At 44.1% G+C, this 13,211-nt stretch overlaps 1 protein-coding gene across 1 annotated transcript in view; it reads left to right on the top strand.

Annotated features, from left to right (window-relative positions):
- Window positions 1–12,261, top strand: part of EBF2 (EBF transcription factor 2) — a 392,720-nt gene extending 380,459 nt beyond the window's left edge. Inside the window, exon 16 of the mRNA XM_067470672.1 lies at window positions 6,467–12,261. Coding sequence (XP_067326773.1) covers window positions 6,467–6,498 — 32 coding nt within the window. The 3' untranslated portion in view covers window positions 6,499–12,261. The remainder of the gene's footprint in view (window positions 1–6,466) is intronic.
- The last annotated feature ends 950 nt before the right edge of the window (window positions 12,262–13,211 follow it).

Here is a 13,211-nt window from a genome sequence, read left to right as displayed (position 1 = left end):
CTGGTGGAGTTTGGGGAAGATAGACCTCGAGATTTGGGAGTTGTCGTTGCTGGGATTTATAGTTCAGCAACAATCAAAAAGCATATTGAATCCTACCAATGATAGAATTGGGCCAAACTCCCATAACCAACAGAAAATACTGTGTTTTCTGATAGTCATTGGCGACCCCTCTGACACCCTCTCGTATACTGATCCACAGAGGCAAATCCACATTTTGTCATTGTAGCTATCCAAGAAACGGACTTGCAACCACAAATCTGCCTGTCTACCTGATCCCATTTGAGGTGGATTTATCTAACAGTTCCTCCAATGTGTGCAAATGAGGCAATGTGATCAATTTTTAAGAATTTTTGGTACTAGTTTTATTATATTGGGTTCATATACTGTATAGGTACATGTGGCAAATGATGCTGAATACCACACTGGTGTGTGTGTGTGGGGGGGGGGGGGGGGGGGGGGGGAGTCTCTGGATTCAGACCAGAGAAGGATCAAGACGTTGTCTTTTGTAGACAGAAAGCTCTGCTTACATAGAAAGCATTTCTGTTTTTACTAGTCCTAATGGAAACAGATTCATGAAACCAATCAGAATTTCCAAAATCAACTCTTATGAAAGTATCACTAATCAAACAGATATATGTTGTCGAAGGCTTTCATGGCCGGAATCACTGGGCTACTGTAAGTTTTCCAGGCTGTCTGGCTATGTTCCAGAAGCATTCTCTCCTGACGTTTCACCCACATCTATGGCAGGCATCCTCTGAGGTTGTGAGGTCTGTTGGAAACTAGGAAAATTGGGTTTGCATATATATATATATGTGTGGAATAATGTCCAGAGTGAGAGAAAGAACTCATGTCTGCTTGAAACAAGTGTGAATGTTGCAATTGGCGAACTTATAATCAAAGAGTTGGAAGAGACCTCCTGGGCCATCCAGTCCAACCCCATTCTGCCAAGAAGCAGGAATATTGCATTCAAATCACCCCTGACAGATGGCCATCCAGCCTCTGTTTCAAAGCTTCCAAAGAAGGAGCCTCCACCACACAGAGAGTTCCACTGCTGAACGGCTCTCACAGTCAGGAAGTTCTTCCTCATGTTCCGATGGAATCTCTTTTCTTGTAGTTTGAAGCCATTGTTCCATTGTGTCGTAGTCTCCAGGGAAGCAGAAAACAAGCTTGCTCCCTCCTCCTCCCTGTGGCTTCCTCTCACATATTTATACCTGGCTATCATGTCTCCTCTCAGCCTTCTCTTCTTCAGGCTAAACATGCCCATCTCCTTAAGCCGCTCCTCATAGGGCTTGTTCTCCAGACCTTTGATCATTTTAGTCGCCCTCCTCTGGACACATTCCAGCTTGTCAATATCTCTCTTGAATTGTGGTGCCCAGAACTTGATTAACATTGAATAGTCTTGCAGCTTCAAAGCCTGACTGCTTCCTGCCCAGGGGAATCCTTTGTTGGGAGGGATTATTTGGCCTTAATTGTTTCCTTTTTGGAGACTAATTCAACCAGAATAGTCAGCCATAGCAGGGCACTTGACACAGCATATTATTTGAGAACACGCTAACAACTGGACCACGCTAACAACTACCATGTCAGATTACACAGAGAAGCCATCGAAATCCACAAGCATGTGGACAATTTCAACAGAAAAGAAGAAACCATGAAAATCATCAAAATCTGGCTACCAGTATTTTAAAAAACTCTAAAATCAGGATAATAAATAAAGAACAACACTCAGAAAATGAGAATTCATGGAAATGATCAAGGCCAGTTAACACCTTCCAACAAAGGATTCCCCCACGCAGGAAACAGCCAGGCTTTGAAGCTGCAAGGCTATTCAATAATAATCAAGGTTGCCAATTGCAACATTCACACTTGCCTCAAATAGACATGAGTTCTTTCTCCCACCCTGGAAATTTTTCCACAGATGTATAAACCCCATTTGCCTAGTTTCCAACAGACTTCACAATCTCTGAGGATGCCTGCCACAGATGTGGGCAAAATGTCAGGAGAGAATGCTTCTGGAATATAGCCAGGCAGTTTGGAAAACTCACAGCAATCCAGATATACAATTATTGGGTTCTGGATTGGACTTAAGTCTGAGTGCGAATTGAGGAATGTGTTGTTTTAGAATCAGGTATATATGTTTGACAAGATCATTGTATGTACTACAGGACTGTAAATAGTAATTTATTAATAAACAATTCAATGCAACGAAATAAGAGGTGTATCTTCTGATCTGCCCATTCCACCAAGCATCCTTGTGACCAGATTCTGGAGTTTCAGAAATGTTTTCAAAGAAAACACTAAAGCAAAGCTCATTACAATCATCTGACCGGGAAGTGACTAAAGGGGAACTGTGGTGTATCTATAGATCAGTGGAGGAGTTGGGGGATTCTAATCTGACATTACAAGAGGTCTGGAGAACAAGCCCTATGAGGAGCGGCTTAAAGAGCTGGGCATGTTTAGCCTGAAGAAGAGAAGGTTGGGAGGAGATAGGATGAGGGTCATGCATAAATATGGGAGTGGAAGTCATAGAGAGGAGGGAGCAAGCTTGTTTTCTGCTTCCCTGGAGTCTAGAACGCAGAACATTGGCTTCAAACTACAAGAAAGGAGATTCCATCTGAACATTAGGAAGAACTTCCTGACTATGAGATCTGTTTAGCTGTGGAACCTTCTGCCCTGGAGTGTGGTGGAGGCTCCTTCTTGGGCGGCTTTTAAACAGAGGCGGGATGGCTATCTGTTGGGAATGCTTTAAATGTGATTTTCCTGCTTCTTGGCAGAATGGGGTTGGGCTGTATGGCCCACGAGATCTCTTCCAACTCTATGATTCTATGATAATATGAGTCTTTTTATGAGAAATGGCTTCAGACTACAGGGAAGGAGATTCCACCTGAACATTAGGAAGAACTTCCTGACTGTGAGAGCTGTTCAGCAGTGCAACTCTCTGCCCTGGAAGCTCCTCCTTGGCTGGCTTTTAAACAGAGGTGGGATGGCTATCTGTTGGGAATGCTTTAAATGTGATTTTCCTGCTTCTTGGCAGAATGGGGTTGGACTGGATGGCCCATGAGGTTTCTTCCAACTCTATGATTCTATGAGGTACAGTAAAGTCTGTGGTCGAGGGGCATTTACAGAGGCGCCTCTGCGCCCCTGGCAAAAAAAAAGTGTACTGCGACTGCTTACTTTGCGTAATGGATGAACCGCCACTGATCATAGGGTTATTGTGAGCCCTAGCTTCTGCCAAACTGTTGTTGTTGTTCATTCGTTCAGTCGTCTCTGACTCTTCGTGACCTCATGGACCAGCCCATGCCAGAGCTCCCTGTCGGCCATCACCACCCCCAGCTCCTTCAAGGTCAGTCCAGTCACTTCAAGGATGCTATCCATCCATCTTGCCCTTGGTCGGCCCCTCTTCCTTTTGCCTTCCACTTTCCCCAGCATCATTCCCTTCTCTAGGCTTTGCTGTCTCCTCATGATGTGGCCAAAGGACTTCAACTTTGTCTCTAGTCTCCTTCCCTCCAGTGAGCAGCCGGGCTTTATTTCCTGGAGGATGGACTGGTTGGATCTTCTCGCAGTCCAAGGCACTCTCAGGACTTTCCTCCAACACCACAGCTCAAAAGTATTGATCTTCTTTCGCTCAGCCTTCCCTAAGGTTCAGCTCTCACATCCGTAGGTGACTACAGGGAAGACCATGGCTTGGACTAGGCAATGGATCTTTGTTGCCAGTCTGATGTCTCTACTCTTTACTATTTTATCAAGACTGGACATTGCTCTCCTCCCAAGAAGGAAGCGTCTTCTGATTTCCTGGCCACAGTCTGCATCTGCCGTCATCTTTGAGCCTAGAAATACAAAGTCTGTCACGGCCTCCACATTTTCTCCCTCTATTTCCCAGTTGTCAATCATTCTTGTTGCCATAATCTTGGTTTTTTTGATGTTTAGCTGCAACCCGGCTTTTGCGCTTTCTTCTTTCACCTTGATTAGAAGGCTCCTCAGCTCCTCCTCGCTTTCGGCCATCAGAGTGGTGTCATCTGCATATCTGAGGTTGTTAATGTTTCTTCCAGCAATTTTCACCCCAGCTTTGCATTCATCCTGCCCCGCACATCCTCGCATGATGTGTTCTGCATACAGGTTAAAAAGGTTGGGTGAGAGTATGCAGCCTTGCCGTGCGCCTTTCCCCATCTTGAACCAGTCTGTTGTTCCGTGGTCAGTTCTGACTATTGCTCCTTGGTCCTTGTACAGATTCCTCAGGAGAGAGGGAAGGGGACTTGGGATGCCCATCCGACCTGGGAGTCCCATCTTCCAATGGCATACCGACATATCTCTGGTTGTACTGGTCCATTTAGTTTTCTTGGCAAGGATACTGGGGTGGTTTGCCATTGCCTTCCCCAGGGATCACGCTTGGTCTGACCTCTCTGCCACGACCGTCCCGTCTTGGGTGGCGCTTCACGGTTTTGCTCATGACATCATTGAGGTGCTCAAGCTCCAGCGCCACGACAAGGCGGTGATCCTTTGCTGGAGTCTGCCAAACTAGCAGTTCAAAAGCATGCAAATGTGAGTAGATCAATTGGTACCGCTCTGGCGGGAAGGTAACGGAGTTCCATGCAGTCATGCCGGGCACATGAGCTTGGAGGTGTCTATGGACAACGCCGGCTCTTCGGCTTAGAAATGGAGATGAGCATTACACCTCAGAGTCAGACACAACTGGACCATGCCAGGGGAAAACCTTTACATATAATCCGGCCCTCCAACGGTGTGAGGGACAGTGAACGTGCCCCATTTAAAAAGTTTGAGGACCCCTGATTTGTGCCATGTCAATATATGTCTACCAGGGCTGGGCGGTTTCGTTCGTTAATTTCGTAATTCGTTATTAATTCGTATTTAAATTAGCTTACGATCCGATATTGAGCCATGCAGGAGTAATTAAAAATCGAAACAATTTTTTCAATTTATTTCGTAATTGTTTCGTAATTGTTTCGTAATTGTTTCGATATTGTTTCAAAATTGTTTCGAAATTGTTTCGAAATTATTTCCGTATGTTTGGTGCAAGTTTTATAGTTGTTGTTTGTTTTATCAGTGATAAAAAAAATAAATTATCACGCCAACAGTCAACAACAGAGGGAGAGGGAAGCTTCAGAAGTTCCCCCTGTCCCATTTGGAGGGGTTTTTTTTTTTTAGCATATTGCGCAATTGCGTCCGCCATTAACGAATCGATTCGAAATTAACGAAATTTCGTAAAAAATAATTTTATATTTAGAATTTGGAAACGCTAGCGCCCCCTGGAAACGAATCGAGTTTAGAAACAAATTTTTCCGTGGTTACCCAGCCCTAATGTCTACGTCTTTCTGTTTCAAAAGATATCAAAATGTTAATGAACCCACCAGGACTTCGAGATATTCCGGGGAGGCCCTGCTCTCGATCCCGCCTGCTTCTCAAGCTCGGCTGGCGGGGACGAGAGATAGGGCCTTCTCGGTGGTGGCTCCTCGGCTGTGGAACGCCCTTCCTACGGACATTAGACTGGCACCATCTCTAATGGTATTCCGCAAAAAGGTGAAGACCTGGATGTTTGTGCAGGCGTTTGAGTAATTTAGTGCAATCTGGTAATGGAACATAGGAATGGAACAATGGACGACGAACCTGGACTACGCTTGGATGATGAGAAGATTGGGTTAGGCCTGGGTAACAACGGAAAAATTTGTTTCTAAAATCGATTCGTTTTTTGGGGGGGGGTTGCGTTTTGTTATTTAAAATAATTACAAAATTTTCCTTTTAAAAAGTTCGATATTTACGAAATTTCGTAAATGTGAAAAAAATTACAAAACATTAACGAATTGATTTCCGAAACAATAACGAATCGATTCGTTAATGGCGGACGCGACCGCGAAATACGCTAAAAAACCTCCAAAACCTTCTGAAGCTTCCCTCTCCCTCTGTTCTTGACTGTTGGTGTGATATTATAATTTTTTTTCACTAATTAAACCATAAAACTGGCCCAGACATGCGGAAATAATAACAAAACGACCTCGGAACAATAACGAAATGAATACAATATCGAAATACGAAGCATTTACAAAACGTTTTTGAAAATTCGTTTTTTTTAATAATTGCTCCAGAATGGTTCGTTATCGTTTTGTAATTGAAAAAATTAACGAATTATTAACGAATTACGAATTAACGAAACGAAACCGCCCAGCCCTAGAACATAGGAATGGAACAATGGACGACGAACCTGGACGACGCTTGGATGATGAGAAGATTGGGTACGGTTGTTTTTTGTAATAATTGTGCATTGTAATTGCTTATTGGTAATTTATGGATAATGTGTTAAGTCAATTGTTATATGTTGTATGGAACCACTGCTGTTTCTACTGTTTTTACTGTTTGTGAACCGCTGTGAGTCGCCTTCGGGCTCGAGATACAGCGGTATAGAAGCAAAGTAAATCAATAAATAATAATAATGTTCTCCAATTTTCATTTTCAGCTATGACTGGTCTTGTTGTCCCTCCAATGTAGAAGAAGAGGAACTGCTGGAGCCTCTTCCCCTCCTTTTCCTTCCTTGTTTTCTTTTTTTACAGCCAAACAAACAAACAAGCAAACAACTTGTTATTATGGAGCGCTAAAAAAGGAGGGGTGAGAACCCAACAAAGCACTACTTGCTGTCTGTTTTGGTGGAAGCCATGCGCAGAAGGACAACGGAGAACATTGCATGGATTGGGCACGCTAGGAGGCTTCCTTTACATCGACGCCCAATAGAAAGCAGGAACTGGCTACGATCCCGACGGATGCGCGGTCTACGAGAACGAGTGCAAGTTTCGTACGTTTATAAGATCCTCAAGGGAGGAACGTTTATAAGACGCTCAAAGGAGGAGCACATCGGCCAACCATTCAAGCTTGATATTTTCGATACTCTTTTCGTTTTTACTTTGTAAAGGGGAGCGGGGGGGAAAAAAGTTGAAGTTCTATTTTCTATGGAGCCTTTCAGATACCAATTTAGTTTATGCAGAAAATTTAAAAAAATAGGAAATAAATCATAAAACAGGGTACCAGCACGGAAGACTTTCTTATAAAATTGAGACGAGTGGTGGAACATGGACGTATGTGTGTATTTGCTTATAGTTTAATCTCTTTTAAAACGGGGGGAGGGAGGGAAATGTAAGATGTTTTGCAATTATTTAAATAAATAAACTTGTAAGTTATTGTATGTAGAGGTAGAAAAATGGAAGATTTTGGGGGAGGAGACTTTTCTTTCCCTTTCTGTCTCCTGTTGTACAATGAACAGCAAAAAAAATGACACAAAAATAATGCAAAAGTGCAGCAATGAGCTCTTAAAGCAGTGTTTCTCAACCTTCCCAATGCCGCGACCCCTTAATAGAGTTCCTCATGTTGGGGTGACCCCCAACCGCAAAATTATTTTCATTGCTACATCATAATTGTAATTTTGCTACTGTTGTGAATCGTAATGAAAAGATATGATATGCAGGATGTATTTTCATTCACTGGACCAAATTTGGCACAAGTCCCCTATATGCCCAAATTTGAATATTGGTGGGGTTGGGAAGGGATTGATTTTGTCATTTGGGATTTATAGTTAACCTACAATCAAAGGGCATTCTGAACTCCACCATGATGGAGTTGAATCAAACTTGGCACACAGAATTCCCACGACCAACACAAAATACTGGGTTGGTAGGCATTGACCTTGAGTTTTGGAGTTGTAGTTCACCTACTATCACTTGGGATTTATAGTTAACCTACAATCAAAGGGCATTCTGAACTCCAACACGATGGAGTTGAATCAAACTTGGCACACAGAATTCCCACGACCAACAAAAAATACTGGGTCAGTAGGCATTGACCTTGAGTTTTGGAGTTGTAGTTCACCTATCATTTGGGATTTATAGTTAACCTACAATCAAAGGGCATTCTGAACTCCACCATGATGGAGTTGAATCAAACTTGGCACACAGAATTCCCACGACCAACAAAAAATACTGGGTTAGTAGGCATTGACCTTGAATTTTGGAGTTGTAGTTCGCCTACATCCAGAGATGTAAGTGAACTACATCTCTGGATGTAGTTCCAGATCTATCAAACAATGATGGATCTGGACCAAACTTGGCACAAATTTGGGGAAAATAGACCTTGACATTTGGGAGTTGTAGTTGCTGGGATTTATAGTTCACCTACAATCAAAGGGCATTCTGAACTCCACCAGTGATGGGATTGAACCAAACTTGGCAGACAAACCTCCCCTGACCAACAGAAAATACTGGGTTAGTAGGCATTGACCATGAGTTTTGGAGTTGTAGTTCACTTACACCCAGAGAGCACTGTGGACTCAAACAATGATGGATCTGGACCAAACTTGTCATGAATACTCAATCTTCCCAAATGCGAACACTGGTGGAATTTGGGGAAAATAGACCTTGACATTTGGGAGTTGTAGTTGCGGGGATTTATAGTTCACCTATAATCAAAGGGCATTCTGAACTCCACCAGTTATGGAATTGAACCAAACTTGGCAAACAAACCTCCCCTGACCAACAGAAAATACTGGGTTGGTAGGCAATGACCTTGAGTTTTGGAGTTGTAGTTCACCTAGAACCAGAGAGGACTGTAGACTCAAACAAGTATGTATCTGGACCAAACTTGGCACAAATACTCAATATGCCCAAATGTGAACATTGGTGGAATTTGGGGAAAATAGACATTGACATTTGGGATTTGTAGTTGCTGGGATTTATAGTTCACCTACAATCAAAGAGCATTCTGAACCCCACCAATGATAGAATTGGGCCAAACTTTCCACATAGGACCCCCATGACCAACATAAAATATTATGTTTCGTGGTGGTCTTTGGCGACCCTTCTGACACCCGCTGGCACCCCCCCCCCCCCGGGGTCCCGACCCTCAGGTTGAGAAACGCTGCCTTAACGCTCCCATTCTGTCTTCACTTCTTTCCTGCTCCTTATTGAACCATGTACAAGGATGTCTTAAATTGTTCATGAAGGACTCATCCACAAGCTTTTATACACATAATGGTATATATACATATATATAAATATAGGACCGTAGTTAATGTATGAATATTATACACTTTTTCATCTTTTGATTCAATTTACGGTATCAGGTACGGACGTAAGATGTCGGGTTTCATACATCCTGCTGGTAACTATGTGACATGTATGAGATTTTTTTATCAGGTCTTTTTTTGTGTGTGTGTGATGCTGTCATTACTATTCAGGTTGCCATTTGAGCAAGAGGAAATGGGGAAGGAGTCTCCAGTTGGTTTTTTAATATAGTAAACACAAAATCTGCATAGCCTGTAGAGAGTTTGGGCGCTCACCTACAAACACTGACCATCCCAGATTAACTAATGACCAAATCCTGGTTTAGAAGATGGCAGTCAGTATTCCCTGCTGCAATCCTGCACAGCTCATTGCAGTGTAGTAATTGCACACTGGCACAATGGGTTAAAGCACTGAGCTGCTGAGCTTGTTGATCGAAAGGTCGCAGGTTCGATTCCGGGGAGCAGCGTGAGCTTCCGCTGTCAGCCCTAGCTTCTGCCAACCTAGCAGTTCGAAAACATGCAAATGTGAGTAGATCGATAGGTACCGCTCCGGCGGGAAGGTAACGGCGCTCCATGCAGTCATGCCGGCCACATGACCTTGGAGGTGTCTACGGACAACGCTGGCTCTTCGGCTTAGAAATGGAGATGAGCACCACACCCCAGAGTCAGACATGACTGGACTTAATGTCAGGGGACTACCTTTACCTTTAATTGCACACTACAATGAGCCTCTTCCCATTTCCAGGGTCTGTCACGGAGCCACCGACACTCCCTATCCGTGGCCATTCTGGATAATGCGGGTGAAGGCAAACAATCATGGCAATCGTGAAGTAACCCTATCATCTTCCAAATATCTCCAGAGGGTCTCATCCAATGAAGTGATCGTTTGGGGTCTAACTACAGCAGGGCTTCTCAACTTGTGGGTCGCCAAATATTTTGGCCTACAACTCCCAGTAATCCCAGCCAGTTTGCCTAAGGATTTCTGGGAGACCCACAGGTTGAGAAGCACTGAACTATAGGACCATGCCACATGCTTTAGTCATCCTTGCTCTCCTGGCAAAAGTGGCCAAGGGTAGGAGGACTTTGGTGACTCTAAAGCAGGCTTGGAAGGAAGTTTTGGTTGCTGCAGTGGAAGGAAGGACCAACTTCTGCAATGATCAAAATTGTACATATTAAGCAGGTATAATGTCAGCTTACACATATACATGCCACTAACACAGGTATGGGAAAACCCAGGCTGGGGGCTGAATGTGGCCCCCTGGGCTCTTTTCTCAGACCCTCCTCTCAACAACATATCCTTCCTTCCCTCTTTCCTTCCTCCTTCCCTCCCTCTTTCTCCTTCCCTTCTACCCTTCCTTCCTTCCCTTTTGTTTTTCCTTCTTTCCCCTCTTTGCTTTCTCGCCTCCCTCCCTTCCTTACCTCCCTCTTTCTCCCACCTTTTGTCATTCCTTCTTTCCCTCTTCCTCCTTCCTTCCTTCCCTCCCTCCCTCCCTTCTTCCCTTCCACCCATTTGTCCTTCCCTCAATTTTGTCTTTCCTTCCTTCCCCCTTTCCTTCCTCCTTTCCTTCCTCCTTACCTCCCTCCCTCCCTTCCCTCCCTCTTTCTCCTTCCATTCTTCCATTCCACCCTTTCAGCCTTCCTTCCTTCTCTCTCTCCCACTTTCTCCTTCCTTCCCTTTTGTCTTTCCTTCCTTCCTTCTTTCCTCCTTCCTTCTCTCGTTCCTTCTTTCTCTCTCCCTCCATTCCTCCCTTTCTTTCCTTCCTCCCTCCCTCCTTTCCACCCTTTCATCCCTCTTTCCTTCCTTCCTTCTCTCCCTCTTTCTCCTTCCTTCCTTCCTTCCTTCCTTCCTTCCTTCCTTCCTTCCTTCCCTCCTTCCTTCCCTGTTTCTCTTTCCATCCTCCCTTTCCACCCTTTCAGCCTTCCTTCCTTCTCTCTCTCCCTCCATTACTCCCTCCCTTTCTTTCCTTCCTTCCTCCCTCCTTTCCCTTCCATCCTTCCATCCCTCTTTCCTTCCTTCCTCCCTCCTTTCCCTTCCATCCTTCCATCCCTCTTTCCTTCCCTCTCTCCCTCTTTCTCCTTCCTTCCTTTCCTTCCCTCCCTTCCTTTCCACCCTTTCATCCCTCCTTTCCTTCCCTCTCTCCTTCTCCTTCCTTCCTTCCTCTTCCTTCCTTCCTTCCTTCCTTCCTTCCTTCCTTCCTTCCTTGTTTCTCTTTCCATCCTCCCTTTCCACCCTTTCAGCCTTCCTTCTCTCTCTCCCGCTTTCTCCTTCCTCCCTTCCCTTTTGTTTTTTGTTCCTTCCCTCTTTCCTCCTTCCTTCTCTTGCTCCCTCTTTCTCTCTCCCTCTATTCCGTCCCTTCCCTCTCTCCCTTTCTTCCTTCCCTTCCACCCTTTCATTCCTCCTTCCTTCCCTCTCCCCTTCTTTCTCCTTCCTTCCATCCTTCCCTTCCTACCCTCTTTCCTTCCTACTTCCCTTCCTTCCCTCTATTGGGCAGCCAGTCCTCCTAGCAAGGAGTGCTAGCATGTGGCCCCAAAGCCAGAACCTTTGCGCATGGCTGCACTAACAGGATGATAGCCACTGTGTCCTACTTGGGTTGGGGGTTGGAGCATTGTATCAAAGTCATCCTGGTTTTGTCCATGTTCACAACTGAATGTTGACAGTCATTCCATTTCGGGAACCACGCAGGAGCAGCAATAAATAAAAACTCTTCTCTAGAATTAGAATTAGAATGTTCACTTGGTGAACCATTGATTTCCAATACTTTTGGGATTTAGAAGATACAAAAAAAAAAAGGTCTGAATTATAAGAATCTGTTTGGATGGAAGAACATGCAAAGAACAAGACATGTTGTGAGACCTTCTGAAAGGAACCCGCCCTCATTTGGGGCAACTCTCCCTAGAGATTCAGAGAGAATGTCGTGAATGTGCTGACCTATACTTCCCCCCATCACTGGGAAGAGCGGTTGGAAGTTGGTCGCTTCCCGAATCCCTTCTTTTTCAAAGCCTTCTGCTGCTGTCATTGTAACTGTCTCTCTTGGAGTCCCGTATGTTGATAATATGCCTATCAAATCTATTGAACACTTACTGGCTTTTTACAATATACTATTTATATATGTACCCGTATTTTAAGGTGAAACCCAAACTTCTGTGTACCCAGTAAGGGTAACTGTGTTTTTTCAGGGGAATAAAACAGTAGTGTTTTCCCATGATGATTGTTTGTGGAAATTCATGACTAACAGAAAGAAAAGGGACAAGAAGAAAGGCAGAAACGTCAAGGAGGACCTTGACATTTGGGGGTTGTCGTTGCTGGGATTTATAGTTCACCTACAATCAAAGGGCATTCTGAACTCCACCGATGATTGAATAGGCATGAATCCTTAATGTGCCCAAATATGAACACTGGTGGAGTTTGAGGAAAACAGACCTTGACATTTGGAGGTTGTAGTTGCTGGGATTTATAGTTCATCTACAATCAAAGAGCATTCTGCACTCCACCAGTGATGGAATTAAACCAAACACCCATGACCTAAAGAAAATACAGAACTCCCATGACCTAAAGAAAATACTGGAAGGGTTTGGTGGGCATTGACCTTGAGTTCAGGAGTTGTAGTTCACCTACATCCAGAGTGCACTGTGGACTCAAACAATGATGGATCTGGACCAAACAGTACAAATCCTTAATATGCCTGAATGTGAACACTGGTGGAGTTTGAGGAAAATAGACCTTGACATTTGGGAGTTGTGGTTGATGGAATTTATAGTTCACCTACAATCAAAGAGCATACCGAAGTCTATCAGTGATGGAATTAAGCCAAACCTGGCACACAGAACTCCCATGACCTACAAAAAATACTGGAAGGGTTTGGTGGGCATTGACCTTGAGTTTTGGAGTTGTAGTTCACCTACATCCAGAGTGCACTGTGGACACAAATAACAATGGATCTGGACCAAACTTGGCACAAATCCTCAATATGCCTGAATGTGAACAGTGGTGGAGTTTGAGGTAAATAGACCTTAACATTTGGGGAGTTGTGGTTGATGGATTTTATAGTTCACCTACAATCAAAGAGCATACTGAACTCCACAATGATGGAATTAAGCCAAACTTGGCACACAGAACTCCCATGACCAACAGAAAATACTGGAAGGGTTTGGTGGG

Source organism: Anolis sagrei, chromosome 7 (assembly GCF_037176765.1).
Source record: "Anolis sagrei isolate rAnoSag1 chromosome 7, rAnoSag1.mat, whole genome shotgun sequence".
Taxonomy (NCBI): Eukaryota; Metazoa; Chordata; class Lepidosauria; order Squamata; family Dactyloidae; genus Anolis; species Anolis sagrei.
Note: the sequence above shows the minus strand (reverse complement) of the source record. Positions and strands in the feature narration are given on the sequence as shown.